Source organism: Carcharodon carcharias, chromosome 3 (assembly GCF_017639515.1).
Source record: "Carcharodon carcharias isolate sCarCar2 chromosome 3, sCarCar2.pri, whole genome shotgun sequence".
Taxonomy (NCBI): Eukaryota; Metazoa; Chordata; class Chondrichthyes; order Lamniformes; family Lamnidae; genus Carcharodon; species Carcharodon carcharias.
Genome location: NC_054469.1, coordinates 84,802,647 through 84,826,280, shown reverse-complemented (window position 1 = coordinate 84,826,280; position 23,634 = coordinate 84,802,647). Strand labels below are relative to the sequence as shown.

The following is a 23,634-nucleotide window of genomic DNA, read 5'->3' as shown; positions in this document are numbered from 1 at the left end:
ACCTCCTCTCTAGCTCCAAAATGCTGCCATTAATAGCATTTTGACATCTTGTATATACAGTTATATGCACATTGTCAGAATCATCTCTCATCTTCAGAGCTGTCTGTTCTGGAAGAACAACCATAGAAAGGAGAGAGGAATGAGATTTTTTTTATTCGTTCCTGGGATGTGGGCGCCACTGGCTAAGCCAGCATTTATTGACCATCCATAATTACCTTTGTTCAGCAAGCAATTAAGAGTCAACCACATTGCCATGGGTCCGGAGTCACATATAGGCCAGACCAGGTAAGGATGGCAGATTTTCTTCCCTAAAGGACATTAGTGAACCAGATGGGTTTTTTACAACAATCGGCAATGTTTCGTGGTCATCATCTTTTAATTCCAGATTTATATTAAATTCTGAATTCAATTTTGAACCCGGGCCCCCAGGTCCCCAGAACACTACCCTGGGTCTCTGGAAAACCAGTCCAGTGACAATACCACTATGCTGCCCCATGGGAATCACAGCATGCACAGAAGTGTGCATTCTGTGAGTCCTATCTCTGCTGTCCTAACTTCTCAGCCTCATCAGATACTGGAAGGGTTAATAGGATATGTGTGCACAGATGCCCAGCTGCTATGTCAGGTCTCGTCCTGTTGATGAGCTATCACCGAGATTAGTGTGCTAACAGTAATCTGGGGAGGTTTCATTTGCGTATGGGGAGTGTAGGACCCAGTGAGTGTCAGTCTCACCTGTATATCTCTCTCTCCTCCCAGTGAATTGACGTCAGACTGAGTGCTAGTTTCAGGCTGACATCGGGAGGGAGGCGCAGATTCTCAGACACAGGGCTGGGCTAGCCGAACTCAGCGCCACTACTGCCTGTTCTGCTCTGTACTCAACAGGGGATATCGTCAAGAGTGAAGCAGTTGAATCATGAGCGGCTCGTTGTGTTCCCTGCTGCCCGGCTGCGTCCACCTCCTGATCCTCCTGAGTGTGGACAGCGTGTCCCTGTCCAGGGAAGGTAAGAATCACAGGGAGAGAGAAACTTTCAAAGCAGTGGTTGCTGCTCCCGCCCCCCTGCTTCCGAGACACCTCCTTGGAAGAACCTTTCAGGGCAAAGGGTCTGAAGGAAAAGACTGCAGGAGGGGAGGGGCGAGGTTCCCGAATACAAGAATGCACTCGGTCTCTTTGCTTTCTCAGCCGGTGTCTGGGAATGTGTTCCCGGGACTTACAGTCAGTTCCTCTGGGCTGTCACCCCCCTTCTGTCTCATCGGGAGAGCTGGGGTGGTTTCTTTTGAATGTTTTGACAATCGAAGCAAATAAACTCACGCTGAATTACCCTCTAGTGCTTCTTTTCTTTTCTTTTGCCCAAGGACTTTAACCTGTAAGAAACTCTCTAAGGAGTGGGATGTTTCTGCTGCCAGGAGAGGGTTAGAAAGTTCGCTTTTCTCTAAGCAAGCACATATTCTTCCACATTGCTGACCGTAGACATTTCCTTCCTCGTTTTCTTATCTCAATTTATAATTGCGTGCACAGTTCCAAAATAAGAAGCAGATAACGTGTGTTCTGAGACGTGAAGGGTCTCAAGGTCTAACTGTAGATTACAGCAGGTAAAGAGGCTGTAATGAAATCATACTGTGGATCCCTTTTTGGTTAGCTGCACCAGAATGTGTGAATTGTTTTGTCTTTATTTGATAATCCGTCAACAGTTGTGATCATGCACAACAGTATCATCTTGCTCCATGTTCCACAGGCTTTAGCATTCTACTGAAGAAGCGAAGTTGTTGCACTCAGTGAAGCAGTCTGCACTTTTTTAAAAAGTTACCTGAAGTTCTGAATGCCCTTGGAATTAGACATGTAACATCTGCGGTAGCAGCTTCGTAATGCTGAGTTCTGTTAAACGCAACCCAAATGTCCATTGGTATCTCATCGGCATGATGAATATTCCTTGCAGTTGCAGTTGACTATAAAAGCCAGAAGTAGTGAAGTTGTGAGTAGCCTGCTTCAAGAGCAAATACTTTATCACATTGTACTGAGATTTTGTTTCAAGACCTGTCAATCATATCTGATTGCTGAGTGACATTCTCTGTAGGATACTTGTTCTTCCAGTTAGTTTAAAAGGTTGAATTGTCTATTTTAAATTGGTTGAAAGAAGGAGTTCTTTATAATAAAATAAAATACTGTGGGTGCTGGAAGTCTGAAACTAAAAAAGAAAATGCTGGAAATGCTCAGCAGGTCAGGTAACATGTAGAGGTTGATGAAATGTTAACCTTCTCCACAGATGCTGTCTGACCTGCTGAGTATTTCCAGCATTTACTGTTTTGATTATAGCTGTTCCTTACTGGTGTGATTGACATAACCGTCTTTTATTCAGTGTTGAAAGGAGTGTCATTTCCATGGAAATATAAGAATGAGGTGATAACTTTGTGAGTTACCCCATACAGTGAATCAGATATTTGCAAATGAGCTATTTTTTATTTTCTGTGCTGATCAGAATGAGGGAAATAATAGCGCTAGAAAGTTTAAATACTTTTCATTCATGACACTATGTTGATGTCAAACACCTAGTTCAGGTTAGATACAAAATGGAAACCACTAGTCTGTCCCAGTAATCTCGTAGCAAATTACTTCAAAATGGAGGTGTAAGGACTGTATTTGGGTTGCAATGGGCACAAAGGAAAACATTGTGATTGTTCACATTTACAGTTAAATTAATTTTACTTGAGGATTTAGTGTTCAAATCCATTGAAAGCTTGCAGGTAATTTGGTGTCTGAAAAATAACTCAAATAATTACAGACAACTTCTATATACTTCCAACCTATTTCCTTCTCTCTCCTCAGAATTATGCCAGGGTTGAAGCGATTAAATTAAGAGGGCAGGTTGTGTAGATTAGTCTTGTATTTCTTTGAGGATAGAAGATTAAAGGGTAATCTAATGAAGGTGTTAACAATGACTGAATGACTTGATAGGGTAGATAGACAGAAACTTTCTTCTGGTTGGGGAAACAAAAGGATAAGTGGGCATTAAACTTATATTAGATTCAAGCTGTTCAGGAATGATGTCAGGAAACACTTCTTCACATAAAGGGTGGTGAACATCTGGAATTTTTTGCCCCTGAGACTAGGTCAATTGAAAATTCCAAAATGGAAATTCATAGATTTTTGTTCAGCAAGAATGTTAAGGGTGACAGAACGAAGGATTAAGATGTAGATCAACAATTATCTCACCGAACAGCAGAACAGGCTGGAGGAACTGAATGTCCTCATGTTCATATGTTCTCTTTGCCACAGTCATCACTTGTGCTTTTGTTTTGATCTTTCCAGACATTCACATAGGATATAGGTAAAATCACTAACATGATCTATTCCATTGATGAGCCCAAGAGATCATTGCCTATTACCACTGTGTCATTTTGTAGCTGTGCCTCCCTGAATTATATTGTGAGTTTAATATTTCAAATGCTGAATTATGCTAATTTTGTACTGCACCATTGCATTGTAAAACTGGCTGGGTGGTGCATTGAAAGTAGGAACATTACTGCCAGCAAAAGTCTTTCATCACATCAGCCTGGTCTGGATTAAACCTAACTCAGAGAGAAAAGAATAGTGCACCACCAATTTAGCATCAATATATGTTACTAATTAGTATCAGTGTTTGGTTAGCATTTTGTGTGCATTAAAATTTCTATCCAAAGTCAGACAAATTAAGTTTAGTATAATACTGCATTAATTTTTTCCTCCTGGATAAATGTATGTTTGTGAAATGAACTAACAAGTGCACACATCTAATTTTCCTTCATTTGTGTGTTTTTCTTCCCAGAAGAGAAACAGAATTGTCTTTACATTTGTATTTTTGATTCAGCTTGGTGTGACATTGACAGAAGGGTGATAAGTTTAGACATTGGAAAGGTCATGTGTGGCAGTAGATGATTAACTTCATCACTTTAGAAGAACCTTACGGATAAATTGGGAATCCGTTAGCTCAGTTGGCTGGCCAGCTGGTTTGTGATGCAGAGTGACGTTGAATTCCCATACCGGCCGAGGTCATCCATGAATGTCCCACCTCCCCAACCTCACCTGAGGTGCGGTGACTCTCAGGTTTAACTGCCCACCAGTCATCTCTCAAATGAGAGAGCAGCCTATGGTCCTCTGGGACTACGGGGACTTTAATTTCGTTTCATTTCAAAGATAAAATGCAATCAAACTGAGCAGTTTTTGTTAATTCTCCTTTCTTCATAAATTTAATCTCAAAGGGTGACTTACTTTACAACAGTATTTGTGGCATATTTACATTCATATGCATTGTACACATTAACAACAGAGATTATCTGCAAGGTGTCTTAAGCAAACAGTGATAGAGAAGAATTTCTAATGTTTGAACTATCCAGTTATATCATCCATAAAAATACATTTTTCTTCACAATTGCTTCAGATACAAATTCTGTTTAAAGTCATGTGCATATTTTCTCTGTTCAGCAAATCTATTGAAACACTTAATCTCTACGCTCTGGTATAGGTTTCAGTTTTATCACATGCTATTTCTACACATTAATGGGTCCCATATCGTTTCAATGCAATTTCCATAGAACGTTGTAACAGAACCTGCAGCAAATTGCAGTTATGTTAGGGGATCTGAGGGTTATCTGATATTTCTCAGGAAGCAGTTGACTTTCTAACAGTAAATAAAAACTGCAAGGTTTATAGGTACGTGTACCTGGAATGCTGCATCACCAGACTGAATCAAGAAGTACAAATTAGTGCTTGGTCAAACTGTTAATTGCTCTTTAACTACAACGGCTAGCTTTTAGCAAAACGAGTTAGTTAGAAATAAGCTTTATTGAAATCACTCTGTTCACACATTGAGAGAGTTTTGAAGCAGGTTATGTGCTCAGCATATGTCTTTTTAACTTTGTGGTACTCTTAGCTATATCAGTAATATATGCAAGTTTGCGTTTTTTAAATTCTATTACGGGATGTGGGCTTTGCTGGCTAGACTAGCATTTATTGCCCATCCTAAATTGCCCTTGGGAAGATGGTTGTGAACTGCCTTCCTGAATTGCTACAGTCCATGTGGTGTAGGCACACCCACAGTGCTGTAAGGGAGGGAGTTCCAGGATTTTGACCCAGTGACAGTGAAGGAGCAGCGATATATTTCCAAGTCAGGGTGGTGAGTGGCTTGGAGGGGAATTCCAGGTGATGGTCTTCCCATGTAACAGGTGCTCTTGTCCTTATAGATGGTAACAGTCATGGGTTTGGAAGGTGCTGCCTAAGGAGCCTTGGTGAGTTTCTGCAATGCATCTTGTGGATGGTACACACTGCTGCCACAGTGTGCCGGTGGTGGAGAGAATGAATGTTTGTGGATGTGGTGCCAATCAAGAGAGCTGCTTTGTCCTGGATGGTATCAAGCTTCTTAAGTGTTTTGGGAGCTGCACTCATCCAGGCAAGCATAGAGCACTCCTTCACAGTCATGGCTTCTGCCTTGTAGATGGTGAACAGTCTTTGGGGAGACAGGAGGTGAGTTACTTGCTGCAGGATTCCTAGACTTTGACCTGCTTTTGTAGCCACAGTATTTATATGGCTAGTCCAGTTCAATTTCTGGTAATACCCAGGATATTGATAGGGGGAGATTCAGCAATGGTAATGCCATTAAATATCAAGGGGATTCTCTCTTGTTGGAGATAGTTTTTGCCTGACACTTTATGGTGTGAATTTTACTTGCCACTTGTCAGCCCAAGTCTGGATATTCTCCAGGTCTTGCTGCATTTGGGCGTGGACTGCTTCAGCATCAGAGGAGTTGCGAATTGATGCTGAACATTGCACAATCATCAGTGAACATCCCCACTTCTGACCTTATGATAGAAAGAAGGCCATTGATGAAGCAGCTAAAGATGGTTGGGCCTAGGAGACTACCCTGAGGATTTCCTGCAGTGACATCATGGCACTGTGATGATTGACCTCCAACAATCATAATCATCTTCCTTTGTTCTAGGTATGACTCCAACCAGCAGAGCGTCCCCCCTGATACCCATTGACTCCAGTTTTGCTAGGGCTCCTTGATGCCACACTCGGTCAAATGCTGCCTTGGTGTCAAGGGCACTCACTTTCATCTCGCCTTTGGAGTTCAGCTCTTTTGTCCATGTTTGAACCAAGGCTGTAATGAGGGTCAGAAGCTGAGTAACTCTGGCGGAACCCAAATTGAGCGTCAGTGAGCAGGTTATTGCTAAGCAAGTACTGCTTGATAGCACTGTTGATCACCCCCTTCCATTACTTTACTGAAGATAGAGAGTAGCCTGATGGGGTGGTAATTGGCCGAGTTGGATTTGTCCTGCTTTTTGCGTGCAGGACATACCTGGGCAATTTTCCACATAGCCGGGTAGATACCTGTGTTGTGGCTGTACTGGAACAGCTTGGCCAGTGGCTCGGCAAGTTCTGAAGCACAGGTCTTCAGTACGATTGGTGGAATATTACTGAAGGCTTGTGCATCTGTACTTTAATTATGTGCATTAGGCTAATAGCCACTTAATGTAATGGTAGGGGGAGGGAAGAGAGAGAAGGGCAAATGCTAAAGATGTTGTGAATCTAAAATTAAAAGCCAAAAATGGTGGGGAAACACAGCAGATCGAGCAGCATCTGCGGAGAGAGAAACGTAGGGTTAATATTTCAGGTTGATGACCTTTCACTCAAAGTACATTCAATGAGAATGCAGGCAATTTTAATGTAAAACTACTAAATATAAATCCACGTTCCAGACAATTTACCACTTATAATTATTCTTAATATCCACATTGTTCAGCACGCTGGTAGGTTTATCTGAGATTTGATGATTTTTTTTAGCTTGAAGATGATTATTAATTTATATTGATCTCTTTTTTAATTTATTCATTCATGGGATGTGGGCGTTGCTGGCTAGGCCAGCATTTATTGCCCATTTTTAATTGCCCTTGAGAAGGTGGTGGTGAGCCGCCGCCTTAAACTGCTGCAGTCCATGTGGTGTAGGTATATCCATAATGATGTTAGGGAGGGCGTTCCAGGATTTTTACCCAGTGACAGTGAGGGAAGGGCGATATAATTTCAAATCAGGATGGTGTGTGGCTTGGAGGGGAGCTTGAGGGTGGCAGTGCCCAATGTATCTGCTGCCCTTGTCTTTCTGATAGAGGTTGCAGGTTTGGACAGTGTTGTCGAAGGAGCCTTGGTGAGTTGCTGCAGTGCATCTTGTGTACGGTGCACACTGCTGCCATTGTGTGAGGATGTTGAAAAGAGTAAATGTTTAAGTTGGTGGATGGGGTGCCAACGAAGTGGACTACTTTGCCCTGAATGGTCGAACATCTTGAGTGTTGTTGGAGCTGCGCTCATCCAGGCAAGTGGAGAGCATTCAATTGCATTCCTGAGTTGTGCCTTCTAAATGGTGGATAGGCCTTGGGAGTCAGGAGATGAGTTACCCACTGCAGGATTCCCAGCCTCTGACCTGTTCTTGTAGTCACGTTCCATGTTGGGCTGAATGGCTTGTTAATGTGCTATATGCTCTATACAATTGTGAAAAGGTTGAAGCCTTTTCATTCAAATGTTGTTAAAATAAAAGCTGGATCTTGCCTTAAATCAGAACTGTAATGGTATTTGATGGTGTATGTGTTCAATAAATTTAAGTTTGTGCCACCTTTCTTTACATTTTTGATAGACACCCAATAAGCTTTAAGTAGCTACAGGAAAGGCTTTTCTTAATCAAACCAATCAATAAATACATTATTGTTTGACATTTGTTCTTTTATTAGTAACGAAAGATTTACTGATTCTGTGAGGCGGTGGCAACTACTATGGGAATACTGCACATTCAGCCAGGGCAGCACAAACAACAGTTCTCTGAAATGATCCTGTTGTGCTGATGCATGTGAACTACAATAAAACTTGCCATTGGAAAACCAGCCCATCAATGCATTGTATGATATAGGGGTAGAAAAAAGCTACAAGCTAACCCAATAATTGAGCTGCCAACAAAGCTCTTGACAGCAATGGCAAAAAGGATGTTTCTTTTAGTTCCACTCCTTGGTTCATTAATCAGATTGAGAAAGTTTTAATGTTGGTGAATTAAAATAATAAAGATTAAGTAAAAGCAAGAATGTTAAAACACATGCATGCACTTTGGTTGTATTCTTATTTCAGTTCACATTTGCAATCTTTATTAAAAAGATAAATAGGACATGATGGGTGTGTGCCTCAAAAGTGGTACTAGTAACGGACTAATACAAACAGTTGTTTTCCTTCTTTATATGCAGCACATTCAGGTGCATAAGTCTCCAGGATAAATGTTACAAGTATAAAAAGCTTACCAGTAGCACAGTTTCCCAAGGCCATGCAGTTTGTCGGAGAACTCAGGCTAATTTAAAGTTACCAATCCAAGACAATCCATGTCACTGGAGTGATGTCGCTGGAATGGCCCAGCAGGGAGGGTGATCCTACTTGAGGGTCAATGTGCTGATAATAAAGTTAACATCAAAATAAATGAATGGTATTTTCTTCCATTTAAAAAATAAGTACCTTTTTTTACTTTTCTCCATGCCCCACTTCTTAGATGTTCTTTCTCACATAGGCTAAAGAATTCTAAATCGACTGTCTTCAGGTAAACCATATCTGACAAAAATAAATAAATAAATACATTTTTATCTATGCCCACTTGCTTTATTGCATGAGATTGTGTGTTTTCTGTAATTAATATTGTATTTAAAAGCTTTTTTGATTATTTTTATGTAAGATGCTTCAATGTTTAATAGGACTAGAATATATAAGTGGAAATTAGTAAATTTAGAACCGATGTTAGGAAAAGCTTCTGTACCCAAAGAATGATAAATGTTTAGAATAATTTACTCAACAATAAAATGGAGAGAAGAACATTGAGATTATTAAAAATACTATTAGAAGCTGTGATAGAATGGTGGGAAAACCTTGAGTCGAATGGCCTTTGCCAGTTGACCATACTTATGTTCTCAGTGCCTTGGAAGCTATTGTTACGTTTCTGTAAAGGTTCTTACTGTGATAAATTGGCCTCCTCGTGCATACAACAGATCTGTTGGGTGTTTGTTGGTATTGGGTAGACTGGTCATTTGAGAATTCCATAATTTCTGCTCCAAACCTGCTGCCCCTCCCATAGAATGGTTCCATAAAGCTGTATTACTGAGTCCTCCTTTTCCCATGAGAAACCAAAAGCTCTTGCACCCTTTCGGGGGAGCCTGTCTGGTTGGTATGTCCAGCTGCGTATGCACGGATGCCAAGGGTTTTCAGTAAGAGTGAACATGGAACAACAGGATTCTTTTTTCAGCTGGCTCCAACTTTTAGCCACTTTAACCAATGTTAGATAAAGGCTCATAGAAGAAGAGTCATATTCAACCCGAGACATTAACTCTGTTTCTCTCTCCACAGATGCTGCTAGACTTGCTGAGTACTTCCAGCACTCTGTTTTAATTTCAGATTTTCAGCTTCTTTTAAGATAAAAGGATACCTTAAATCTTGCAGGGTACACAATGGAGGTTCAAAAGGACCATATTGGTATGACACATCAACCAAACACACCTGACCTGTGCAATAAAGAGGTTTAGAATTTATATGATACTTCATTATTCTCTACAGTGTTATGGTTTCAATATTTAAAACAGTTCTTTTTCAGAAAAGTAAATGATTAAAGTAGAACAGGTTATTTAAGCTACAAAACATTTTTCTGATCCTGATAATGAGCTTAAAATTATGTAGATGACAGGACCCTCATGCAGACAAAAACTTGTCATCCTTTTACAAATGTTCCCCTTAATTTCCCTTCGCTGTGCATGGCCTATTCATTGCATTGTATTGTCCCTTTAAGATTACTGCTTGGCAGTGCATACACACATCTTAAAGGGGCCGCTGCTTGTGTATGGGCTGTTTGTCCCTGTGTGGCACATTCTGGATTGCTGGTTGGCAGTGCACCCGTGCATTTTAGAGGGAACATTGCTTTTTACCCATTTCCATTTACTAAAACTTGAACATTTTATCGAAGTATGACAGTGTAACTATTGCGTAGCATTCCTTGGGCTTACTTTACAAGAATGTGTTAATAGGCAACATTCATTTGGTTTACTTATGAAGAAATGTTGGATTCAGGTCTCACAAACACAGGAACTAAAGTTTACATATCAAAAGATCAGTTCAAAACTGATGGCAACACCACAGGCAGATAGCTGCAAGTCAGCCCCTCAGAGTATTGGACCTCCATGGGTACTGAACTGACAGAGCAGCTGCAAGACCAGATTTATTCCCAATCTACAGCTGTTCTAAATAAAAAAAACATACCATTGGAATGAAGCAGATTTGTTTATGCTAATGCTACCCACCTCTCAACATGGATGCTTTTTAACTGGCTAGAAACCAAACAGATTTAAATGGTGTAAACAATGCTTCATGACCTGCTTCCTAAACCATAGTATTTGGATAGCAGCAGACCTGCACCAGTTTGGTGGAAAGGTGCACGTTAGCACTGGTGACTTTGGTTCCATTTCGAGAAAAACACTCTAATTTTAATTCTGGTTGCTTCTCAAACAAGGTCATTACTAGGACATGGTTTAAGAGGAATTTGGAAAAATAAAAATTGCCAATTGGACTGGAGTGCAAAACAGTAAAAATTTGATTCACCATTTTGAAACAACATGCACTCTAAGGATATTCAGCAAATTTAGACCATTTTGTGCATGCCTTGGCATTCCTAATTATCTGTAGCCTGCTGTCTCATTTTACTTTTAAAGAAGATAAATAATTATCATCTTACATGTGGAAATCTGGAAGTTGCATTCTGAATTACTTTGCTCCTCCACAGTTGTGTTGTACCTTACCGATAGACACACCATCTAAAGCAATGAAAGGGCATGAAGTTACTGTATTTAACTCACTCATTACCCACTAAAAATGCCAGTAAAGCTTAAGACTGGTGCATTGAGGTGTATAAGAATTTGTAATGGCATGATCAGTCAAAATTATAGTCAAACAGCCTCTCTGACTTGGAAAATTTGAATTCACAAATGTGAAGGCTTATTCCTTCAAGATTTAACTAGTGGTGGAGATTATTTTTTAAAAGTTCTATTTTGTTTCTTCTGCCTGTTTCGTTTATCTCCCTCTCTCTCTAATTCCATCTTTATTTCCCAACTTTGTATCATTTTCTATGTATAATTGAGATCTAATTTATAATTCCTGCTTTATGCTTCCTAATATAGATTCTGCAGGCCTGATTTTAACTCGTTCAAAAACCACCTGTCAGTGAGGATTCTTCAAACTGATTAATTGAAGAGCGTGAGGCTTGACCTGTTCACGGATGTCACTGATGCCATGCATAGAGGGTACTGTGCTGGCTCAGATGCCTGATGACGAATTTGATGTTCAAAAGACTACAAAGTTTCCCTAGAGTTTATCAGTAAAGCGAATAGTGAATGCAGTTCCTTCCCTACTAAAATCAAAATCTGGACTTTTATATCTACCAATTAATGAGTGCAGACCAGCATAAAAATCTGGAATTAAAAGTCTGATGATGACCATGAAACAATTGCTGATTGTTGCAAAAAAAAACCCCATCTGGTTCACTAATGTCCTTTAGGGAAGGAAATCTGCTGTCCTCACCTGGTCTGGCCTATATGTGACTCCAGACCCACAGCAATGTGGTTGACTCTTAAAATGCCCTCTGAACAAGGGATTGGCAATAAATGCTGGCCCAGCCAGTGATACCCACATCTCATGAACAAATTTTAAAATATGACTTATGGTAGAAGAATAATTCAAGTTTATACATTCTTGTCAGATTTCTTCCAAGTGACATTGCTATCTACTCTTGTGAAATGTTTCAAGTTCTAGTTGAAAGCTACATGTAAAATAGAGAATAACGGTGGGATGTCCAACCTATAGCGCCAGAAAAGAAATGTGTGATATAGATTGAGTGGTTGAATGCCCATGAGGCTTCTTGACTGAAATGTGGTCATTAATTTCTGCCATAGCATCTGGAGTTTACCACTCTAGCTCCTCTGTACATGAATCATTTTTACAATTTCCATGGCGATTAGCTGTTCAGTTATGGTAATTTTGTCTGTACAATAAATGGGTACAAAATGACGGACATATGTGTAATCGATGATAGAATCAGATTTTTAGGTAATTCAAATCAGATTCATCAAGATATATAATGTAATGCATCAAATAGGTAAATAGATTTACTGCAGTAGGTATTTAAGAATGTGTTGATTTTTTTAACATTGCAGTAATGATTTCAAGCAAGATTAAATGATCACAGCTTGTGGAACACATCTGTGCAGTGAAGATAAGTTGGTGAAGTGTGTAGTTAAATTGAAGAGAGTACAATGAAGCAGGGAACAGTGGAGGGACAGATTGTTTTATCAGTTTCTCAGATGGATAGTGCACAGGGAGAGGTTGTGATTACTCTTCAAGGAGAGCTGTCTGGGTAGTTGAATTACAACAGCCTGTTAAGTTTGTGGACATTGATATTTTAGTGTTCATGAACAGTGACCTCCAATCATTTGCTGTGGAGTTTGTAATAACAAAAAAAAAACTCTTTTCAGAAAAGAATGTTTAAACTGAGTGATACTTGATCGCTGCAGCAGACTGGATTTGGCATTGGATTGTTCCAAGAATTGAACTCAGCCTCAGTAATACCCAAGCAGGCAACACACATGACTGAGTTGATGTGCAAATTGTATAAGATTTTAAACTTTATTTTTTGTTTTTCCATTACTTTGATCATCAGCCTGCATTACAGATGTGTTTTAACTGTCAGTGGTGAAAACCCCATTCATCTTTCACATTGTGCTCGCTGGCCTGCATAGGTCACAGCAGCACTCTTATTTTAAAATCCTAACCCTTGTTTTCAAATCCCTCCAAAGGGCCTCATCCTTCCCTGTTTCTGTTATCTCCTCCAGCACCACAACCCTCCGAGATCTCTTCATTCTTCTAATTCTAGCCTCTTGTATATCTTGATTTTCTTTACTGAACCATTGCCATGATTTACTATAATAAAGATACTATATAAATGCAAGATATGGGGCTGTATTTTATGTGGCCTACCAAGCATATTTTGGGTGGGGGACACATAAAATAGGGGCAGCCTGATTTTTTTTCAACCAAAGTTCTTCAAAGGGTGGCAAGGAAGCGGGGCTGGGGGGGAGTGTTCAATCTTCGGGGGTGGGGAACTCCCTTTGCCAATCAGGGGCTGCCTTCCTTCCTACCCGCCTGCTGCCTTAAACCCATCTCCTTTCCACCATCCCCCTCCTTGGCCTACTCAACTCCTTCTTGCCAGGACCCAGGACTTACCTGCTCCAGGGATCCATGGGCTGCCTTCCTTCTTCGCCTGCAGTCCTGGCAGTGGTCACTGATGTGCTCTTGGCACTACCGGAGTAATGGAATTTCGGGCCAATCAGATTGGCTGGCCGTTCCAGAGGGCGGGCTTCCTCCATCAGTGAGGGGTGGAAGTCCCACTTGGCCCCTTGTTTAGCTTACCTGCGGCACTTTATGGCTGCAGGGCATGTAGTCATGCTTCACGCTGACAGTGCTTGTGAGTGAGGGTGACCTGTCTGCCAACCCTGCACCCCCCCCCCCCCCCCCCCCCCCCCCCCCCCCCACCCCCAACACACCCCACCAATATTATTTGTTAATGTGCCTGAACTGATAATGACGAGTTGATGTGCTGAAAATGATTGGTATTGATGAGGCATTGAGATACCATTTATTTTAGGCAATATTCATTACACTGACTGTATGTGTAGATTTAGATTTTTATTGAAAACAGATTAAGGTGGATTCATTCTGAATTAGGATTAACATTTACTCATGTGAAAGATTTTTCACCCCGTCGGTGATTGCTGGAAACTCAGTGTAGGACTGCTGGGGAGGCAAGCTGTCAGCAAATACTATCCTGAAAAGGGCAAGAATGAAAATCTGAGCATCAATGTGACTTTAATAAATTTTACAATGCCCTTAAAGTGATATTTTCAGTTTATAATGCTAAATTATTATTTATAACTGAATACTAGGCCAGAATCTTCTGTTCGGCGTGTGGGGCTCACCCCCCCACCCCCCTTCCCCCACGCTGACACGTAAAATGATGCGTGGTGACGTTGGGCATGTGTCTCGACATCACTGCGCGTCATTCTGATCTTCTATTCGGTGGGCACACGCCAAACTGTTAAGGCCATTAATAAAACAATTAACCCAATTGAGAAAGCTGCCCATCCAACCTTAAGGTTGGCGGGCAGGCGAAGAGCCCAGGCGGCCTTCGCATTTTTCATGAAACCTCATCCATGGCGGGATGAGCTTTCATAAAGGCTCTATTAATTAAATTAAAAATTTTATGAAAATTCATAAACATTTCCCAGCTCATGTGACACTGTCACATGGGGGGACATGTCTAAATAACATTTTTTTTCCCCAACCTTGAAACTGAAGTTAATCTCCCCAAGGCAGCTTCATGCCTTGAGGAGATTTCTGCACTCTTTCGCGCGCAAGCCCATGAAAGAGCGCAGGTCCTGACTCTCCCTCCTCCCCCTGCCTGCACTGGTCATGCTGGGTGGGCCTTCATTGGCCTGCCGACGTAAAATTGTGGTGCGCAGGCGATCGCGGGAGGTGATTGGCTCTGCGCCCGCCTGCACCCGCTCCCGACCAGTCCACCTGGCGGGGAGAAAATTCTCCCCCTAATTTCTATGTGATTAGCTCAAGTCTGTCAGAACGGAAAAGAGAACTATATTGCTTATTAAATCAAATAGAGCTGAATATTGTAGGAAGATACCGTTAAAGAACAGAAATTCCTGATTCTACTTTCTTACCAATCATTATGCAGTTCAGTTGTACCACAAAAAACTTTGCAGATATCATCATATCTCATAACATACTGGTAGATTTTGATTTAAATTTTAAGTAACAGATTAAGATTAATGGAATATGCCCAAGTCTAAATCTTGTTACTTTACGTATGGACAAAATTTTGTACATTTTTCTAATATTTTGGCACTCATGCTGTAAAGCTCAGTTATCAGCATTTTAGTAGAGAAAAAAGTTGGATAACTAACTGCTGTTAACCCTATTTGGTTACTAATTCATGCTTTCAAACATTTATACATTACGTTTACATGCTGTGGATTCATTAATTTTTTATTGAAATTGGAACTCCTGCCTTTGACTTTTTTAAACATTGTGGGTTAAATAATATATCAACAAGACTGATATTTGAGGATCTTCAAGCTGAGAAATTTCAGTCAGAAAGTCATTGGGAATCTTGCTCCAGGCTGCTTTCAGAGACTTGAGTTTTCTAATGACATTAATAAATCCAGCAATTGTGTTAAATAGGAGGTACAAAAATGTTCAAATAACATTTGTGTAAGAACACAAAGGTGGGATTAGAACCATCGTTGGCTGTTTGATAACAGAGAAAATGAATGCTTTTCCTTTGACGCTGTCAGCTTCATATTATTTAAAAAAAAAAACATGGTCAGAGCATTCAACAAAATCAAGAACAGAAATCAATTAATTGTGAGGTTCTAAAGCTATTGCTTTGGCTGCAATTTGAGTATTCTGTTCAGTTCTGGTAACTGTTACTGTGGGGACATATTGGATTTTGGAGAGGATGCAGATGTGGGCAATAAAAGCTAGACCAGGAATTGGGCATCTGAGCTGCCTCATTGAACCGCTGCAATCCATGTGGTTTTAGGGAGGCAATTCCAGGATTTTTGACCCAGTGACAGTGAAGGAACCATGATATATTTCTAAGTCAGAATGGTGTGTGACTTGGAGGGAAACTTCCAGGTGGTGGTGTTCCCATGCATCTGAAGGAAGTTGAAATGTTGACATTAGAGGAAAGAAAACTTAGGAGAGCTTAATGAGGATTTCAAGATTGAAAAGGTGCATAAATCAACCGTACCTCAAAAAACTGCTTGACACAGAAGTCACAGAAAAGGAGTGTGAGCCAACAGTTTATATTTAACTGCTTCGCTGACCTGTGATTTTACAAACATTCACTATGATGCCACTGTGTCAGTGATATTTTTTTATTGGCAAAAGAAGTAAGTTGAGGGTTTAAGAGGACATTAAATGTCAATTTTTTAAAAAAATGAACCTATACTTTTCTCTGCCTCATGTCTCTGATAATTAATTTTATTTATGCTAATTTTTGTGATCTACATTATGCATATAGTGTGAGGTTCTGGGTGTGAACTATATTTGAAATTTTTTAGAATTGGCTTGGGGACAGGCAAACTTAATGGCTTGTGTTATCATTTTTATTTTATTTGTGGACGTCACTAGCAAGGCCTGAATATATTGCCAATCCTTGGTTCCCCTGACGGATGATAATGTGCCACCTTCTTGGACCACTGCAGACCCTTTGGTGAAGCTGCTTCTACAATCCTGTTAGATAGGAACTGCCAGGAACTTGACCAAATGACAATGAAGGAATGATGCGATATATCCAAGTCAGGATAGTGTATGGCTTGGAGATGTTGTTTACTCCATCGAAATTGCTGCCCTTGTAGGTGTTTACGGTTACTATTTTGGGAGGTCCTATGTAATTAAGACTGGATTCCTTTAAAACTGATGGAAAATTATTTTTGTGCATGTAACATCCCTTCATACAAGCATGAATTTCTCTGCAAAGCAACATCACTGATTATAATTGTAAAGTGTGTGCATAATCGGCATCTTTTAGTCATTAAAGGTTTAGCATTTAAATTTTCAGTTAACAGAAAGTTCTATGGATGTGTAAATGGTTTTGTCTTTTAGGAGAGAAGTGACATGTGTTAATCCCTTATCTTCTAATCAAAAATCTTTGATCAAAGATAAATATTGAGAAGCACAGAAGTTAAGGCATTTGTAGCACCACCTGCGGCATTTTGTACTGTCTTGTGTATTTATGAACTCCAAAGTGAGCATAACTGGAACTTTACTGAAGCCTATTTGGTGTAGATTTGGAGATTAATTTATTGGAGCTGGAAGAAGACAAGCCTCCTTGAGAAAACAATGTTGAGTAATGGTGAACTGCCAGCAAACACATAAAAACACATGCACTGTGTAGGCCAAAGTTACATGAAAGAATGAGATTTTCCTTTTTCCAGGTATTGTACAAAGACAACCTTGCAGGTATCAGCAGGCCTATTTATTCAAGCAGCGCACAGTTTCAATGTACATTCAGCTTTCACTAAATATTCTACCATTGCGCAACAGGGAATAGAACTATCTGATTCACCAATTACATATTGTTACTTTGAGTAAACTGCAAACTTCAAACCATCAAACCTGCAGTTGAACTAATAATTAGAGTTTAACAAAACCAGGGCCTGTAGAGACTGTTAGAGGGATTTTTTTTTAAATTGTTGCATTTTCAATCAGTTTAGGAATTTCACTTGGTGTTTCATTCTAGAAGAGAAACTTCCAAGGTGTAACAAAAATGTGCAAAATGATCGTTAAGAGTTTAAATCTCTGACAAGCCACGGCCAACATTCACATTTTATTCTGCTTCCTCAGTCAGCTTGTGCTAACAGTGTAGATGACTCACAAACCTTTTCAGTTTACAAGTACGGTTAAATCATCCCTAGACATTAAGTACAACATTTACAAAATTAATTTATCACTAGTCACTGGTGAAGTGAGAAATTTTGCCTTAACTGTTCTGACAAGAGAAACTTTTTATGGCTGTGGTTATATTGCCCAGAACAAATTGTTCAATTATGCTTGGCCTCCCACTCTTCTTTTTAAGAGCATTTCTTCAGTGCTGCTTCTGGTAAAAGTGGACATAGCACAAATGATGATGCACAACGTCACTATTCCAGAGTTGGCTTACTACTGTATTTTGGGACAGTGGTTTTAATTGCAGTATTATGAGATGACATAGTAGCATAGTGACTGTGTTGCTCATTTAACATTTGTGCTAAATTAGTTCCACTCCAGAATTTCTTTGAGTGAACTGGGAGGGAGAACAGAATGTGGATATGAAGATTGTCTTCTCACAAGTGTATCTTTCTTCCTCTGTTCAATATTTGCTTCCCAAACATTAAGACAATATTTCTCCTGGTAGCATTGGGCAGTGTTACCCAGTCTACCACCCCATTACTACTAAAGTCTTAGCATTGTTTCTAGATTGATAGTTACCACCATAAGTAGTCTTATAATGTTAGAATGGTAGTTGTGTTATATTCTATGGCTTGTTTGTACACCATAGAATGCTGCTGATCATAGTTTTCCACACATGGGTCAGAATTTTCCCGTTGGTGTGCAGGGGCGGGCCCCGCATGCCGACGCATAAAATGACGCGCGGTGACATCAGGTGAGAGATATTTAGGTGGGCGGGCACATGATGTTCACCGATGCATGCCCGCCATTAATTAATCATGTAGTTAAGGCCCATGAGGCAGCGATTGACTGCAATTTTTTGGGGCCCATGCGATCTTCATGATGTTGCATGGGTACAATGGGCAGGTGGGTAGGAAATACTCGTATAAATCTCATCCACGGGCGGGATAAGAGGGGTGAGTGGGATCGCATGTGTTATCTGTCTGATATTTAATTGTGAAAGTTACTGCTACTTGCCTGTGTGAGCAGGAATACTTCAAAACTCATATCAGCTGCTTGGACAGGAGTAAAAGCCTTCAGGTTCAGGATTCTACAGTAAAGATCATTTTTGGGGCCTACAGCTTTCAGGGAGCCTTCCCTTAGCCTGGGAATGGGGATTGTGCTCTCCACTGGAGGCTCCTTCTCTGAGGCCAAAAGGGGAAGGCAGCCAGGAGTCCACATTCAGCCTCCAGGGGAGCCACCTTTGGGAGGAGAGGTGCAGGCACATGGGGCACAGGGCCAACAGGATGTCCAAGGCGGAAGGGGCTGCAGAAGATGCCACTATCCTGCTGCCAGGGTATACAAGCGGGGAAGCAGCTACGTCAACATGCCTGAGGTGCAGTGCCAAAGGAAATTCCGTCCCTCAAGGGAGACTGTCACCTCAATCTGTCAGATGATAGGCTCTGAGATCTCCGCTATCTGTGTGGGTGGGCACCACATGCCAATGGCGCTAAAGGTCACAGCTGCCTTCAACTTCTATGCTCTTTCCAGGAGTCTCCCAGTCAGCTGTCCACGCTTGTACCAAGCAGGTAACAGGTGTGCATTGACTTTCATCCACTACCGCTGGGACGAGGCCAGCCAGGCTGAGCGAGCCAGAGGCTTCACAGCGATTGTTGGCTTCCCCCCCGTCCAGGGTGCAATCGACTGCACACATGTGGCCATCAAGGCGCCAACGAGTGAGCCCGGTGCCTTTGTCAACAGGAAGGGATTCCACTCCATGAACGTGCAGAACGTGTGATCACAGGATGCGGATTCTACAAGTCTGTGCAAGGTACCCAGGCAGCTCCTATGATGCCTACATCCCCAGACACTCCCAGGTGCCGGGACTCTTCAGTGCCCCAGCCTGGCTGGATGGATGACTGCTGGGTAACAGGGGCTATGCCCTCAGTAGGTGGCTCATGATGCCTCTCCATCATCTAAGAACAGAAGCTGAGCAGCAGTATAATAGGAGCCATGCCTCCACAAGGGCTGTGGTGGAGAGAGCCATCGGTCTTTTCAAAATGCGCTTCCAATGCCTGGACTGTTCAGGGGATGCACTCCAAAACCCCCTGGATTGTGTGTCGCTAATAGTAGTTGCATGCTGCACTCTCGACAATCTGGCACTGGAAAGGGGCGACACAGTGGATGAGGAAGACGTAGACGTAGTTGCTCCGGCTGCACATGATGAGTCCAGCAGTGAGTCCAAGGATGAGCATGCACAGTGAAATGCTGAGAGGGTAAATGATGACCCAGGAAACCTCCAGGGAAACAGGGACACCCGAGAGGCTTTAAACCAAAGACTTTTCAGCTAGCCCACCACAGATGGACCTCCAACACACGCCAGGGTTGCAGGTTCCATACCCGATACCTGAGTGCTAAATCTGCCTGGATAGTAACATTGACTAAGGCCCTTGTCAATAAAGCTCAATGTCAAACAACTCACTCACAACATCATGGGTTCCCATCCACCTGCAGAAGTAAGGAATCACCCTGAGACATGCTTACATATCACAATTTAATGAGATAACGAACATAACTTCAGAAACCAAAAAAAAAGTTGTTGCACATCACACCAAGTCTTCAATAAACTAAACAATAAACGTTCTAATGAAGAGTCATACGGACTCGAAATGTTAACTCTGTTTTCCTCTCCATAGATGCTGTCAGACCTGCTGAGTTTTTCCAGCAATTTTTGTTTTTTGTTTCAGATTTCCAGCATCCACAGTATTTTGCTTTTATTTCAATAAACTACTATGGGCTGACATAAAAGCACCAGTGAGAAACCTGTGGTGTGCCTAAGGAGCCTTAAATTCACACTTACGGGTGCTACGTCTAGGTGCTGTCCCCTTGTTGGCACTGGAATCTGAGACAGCCTGCTTACTCTGCTGTCTTGTTGACCTCAATGACCTTGGCGGTCATCCTCTGACCTGTGGAGCCTTTGATGGCCCTGCCTGGGAGGGAGCAGCCAGTTCCACAACTGGCTTCTCCCCAGTCGCCACAGCCTCATTGAATGTCATGGTCACTGGCAGAGGGGCGGAGAAGCTGCCTCCCTCATCCGGAGTACCCTGAGAGGAGCCCACAGAGATGACAGTAGCTGCTGTGCCAACATGAGGTTGCTTCAGAACTCCCTGTTCGCCCAAGATGGATGGGCACCGAGCTGGGATACTTGGTGCCCAAACCAGCTGAGCTCAATGCCGCTGTGAGGCGTTGCAGATCCGAGCGCAATCCCAAGAGGCCCTGATTGTTCTCCTGGAGGAGCCTCTCCACGAGATTTGCCACCCTCTTCATGGAGGAAACATAGCGCTCGGCAATGAGGCTTATTGAATCGGTGATGCTCTGCGTGGACCTCTCCAGCAGGGGCACCATGCCACGCATTGTCTCACGTATCCCCACCAGATCCTCCTGCATACCCTCCCAGCATTTGCTGCCTCATGGACGACTCCAGAGGTACATCACCAGCCACTGACCGAGCATGTGCTTGTCCCCAGCAGTCCTCCGACTGCCGGTGCCCTGAGCACTCTGCCTCTGCCCGCACCTCAAGTGATTGTGAAGTGCCTTCACCGCCATGCCCCGGGACACCAGCTGAATATCTAATTCCCACCGAGGTGCAAATATCTGCGCTGGTGCCTGCCTGGCAGAGATGGTGTGACGCTGGTGAGTGGATTTCCTCTGGGCCCTCAGGTGTGAGACATGGTCCCTCTGCCTCCTCCTCCTGGCCATGCTCTGGTGATGCTGAAAGGAAGAAAAAGGACATTTGATTAGTTACAGTGTAGACAATGTCAATTTGCATACTACTCCCCCAGATCATTTTGCGCTCATCTCTTTTAGGTAGTAAGAAAGGTCTGATAACAGTCCCAAGCATACGTGTCAGTGTACAATGTTTCCATTACCATTAACTATAATAATAAACTGCACCAAAAACAATTGGGTAGAACGTATTTTCGGCACTTGGGTAAAATAACCAGTCAGGTATTTTACCTGACCCTACTACCAAAAAGATGACAGAAAGCAGATGACCCTTTTTCAAGGTCATTATGACAACACATTAATTACCAGCAAAATGTAGAGCATTAGAATCATACATCCATACCAGGAAACTAGTACAGGAGAAATTCCTACATTGTCTTACTGACAATAAAACTTAGAGGACACTTTGCTCCTTTTTAATCTCCACAGAAAATGAGGCATTCTAATGCCATGGGTCAGGACTAGCACTTGTGTTATAAAAACAGAAAGTGCTGGAAATACTCAGCACACCTGGCAGAATCTGTGGAGGGAAAAGCAGTAAGGTTTTGAGTCAAATGTGACTTGTGTTGTTTGCTTATTTTTGTAATTGGGTATTGAGTACCATTTGTTTTGCAGTTGTCTGTTTTGTGTGGACATTAATTGGCAAGGGCTAGAATTTTTTAATGCCCTAGATGACAGTCATCTGTAGTGTAAACAGTCTGAGGAATTGTGATAGGCATTGTTCAGCTTTTAAATGTGTTCATGATAAGATGATATAATGAATACACTTGTTCCGTAAATCCAAAATTAGATTATGTGAAGTTTGAAGTGGAATAAAATATTTTTCAAAATGCTTATATTGCAGTGTAAGATTATGCAGCTGATAAAGGTGTTTCTTGGCAGACAAATGTTTCCTTAAGCACTGACAGATGAAAAAAGCAACAAGTTGCTTGTTGAGTCATTTATCTCAGGTGTTTCATTGTGAAAGAGCTCTTTGGGCCAAGCAGTGTCCTAAAGGGCGCCTAAAGGAATGGCACTCCTACTTTCCTATTGACTTGTCACCTCAGTGTAAACATAGTACTTAAAATTTTTTTTAACCCCCTTGGTTATTTTAGAAGCCCAAAATATCCACATGATTAAGTATTGTGCAAGTGTTCCAATTTTCCATGCTCTCTGTCAAACTCTGGTCATGCCTGCTGGTGCTTGGAAGTGATCACTACAATGTCTAGTATGTTTAATATGCAAGTGCTTTGTAAAACTAGGGATAAACTATTTGACAATTAATATGTTCAGGCTTACTATACTGTAACCTCCAATATTACACTTAGCACATCTACTTTGAATATCTAATAAATACAAGTGGCAGATGGCAATGCAGGAGAATTTAATCTTTTCTAGTTCCCTGTAATACATGTGTTTCTGATAATCATATATTGTAGTAGATCTGTTTTGAGATGTTTACAAATCCCACTGAAGAGAGATAAAGGGTATTTTGCTAAAGTCTTAAGTGCATCAATTTATTGAGCATTTTCTTTCTCTCACCAATCATCTTCTCTCCTCCTCTTCTGAAGACATTGTCTCTTTATTTGGGTATAGTCTACAATTGCTAGGTACCTCGTCAAAGTGACCATTCTTGTATGAGTCAGGATAATGAGTATCAGCATACTGGTCCACTGCTGTGAGCATCACCCCCAAGCCTGCTCCTATCTTTATCTGATAGCTACAAACTAACACTTGCAGCACAAGTCATTGGGTTACAGTGGTTGGCTTGCAGGCTGGCTTTGTCACCCACCCCAATCAGGTATCATGCAACAAATTGTGGTAGCAATACTGATAGCCTGGTTGAGATCTAATTTAGCACATAACGAAAATCAGACTTGGGAAATTCCTCGTCTGCATGGCTCAGTTACTCACTAGGTAAACCTCCTGAGCAGCTGTGAGAGCACTATAATACACTTTTAAGCCCTGCCTGTTTTTGGATATTTGCATTTAATTCCCCATTATGTTGGCATTTTTGTATCATTAGCATGTTCTCAGAATTGTACGTGTAACTAAAAAATCAACTTAAAGAGCTTCTCTAATCAAAGTAAGTCTATATTGATTAAATTTACTCCTGCAGCCAACTGTAGAACAAAACTGTGTTGGCTTCACCTTAACTCTGCTATGCAACATTCCACAAATGACCATGCAAACATAGGAACAGAAGCAGGTCACTTAGTTTACTGAGCTTGCTCTGCCCATCTGTTAGCCATTGGCAGCTCTGTCTTTGTATCCCAAATTCTATACCCTGACTCCCCAAGTCAGTACCTATCTCCTTTTTAAATACCTCAATTGATTCTGCA

The 23,634-nt window shown here is 41.5% G+C and overlaps 1 protein-coding gene across 3 annotated transcripts in view; it reads left to right on the top strand.

The window, feature by feature from the left end:
• Positions 1 to 685: 685 nt before the first annotated feature.
• egfra (epidermal growth factor receptor a (erythroblastic leukemia viral (v-erb-b) oncogene homolog, avian)) overlaps positions 686 to 23,634 on the top strand; it is a 359,425-nt gene continuing 336,476 nt past the window's right edge. The window contains exon 1 of one of the 3 annotated variants that reach the window (XM_041183261.1): positions 686 to 1,001. In XM_041183261.1, the coding sequence (XP_041039195.1) occupies positions 914 to 1,001 (88 nt within the window). In that variant the 5' untranslated portion in view covers positions 686 to 913. The remainder of the gene's footprint in view (positions 1,002 to 23,634) is intronic. The other 2 variants (XM_041183260.1, XM_041183263.1) reach the window with 2 other exon arrangements.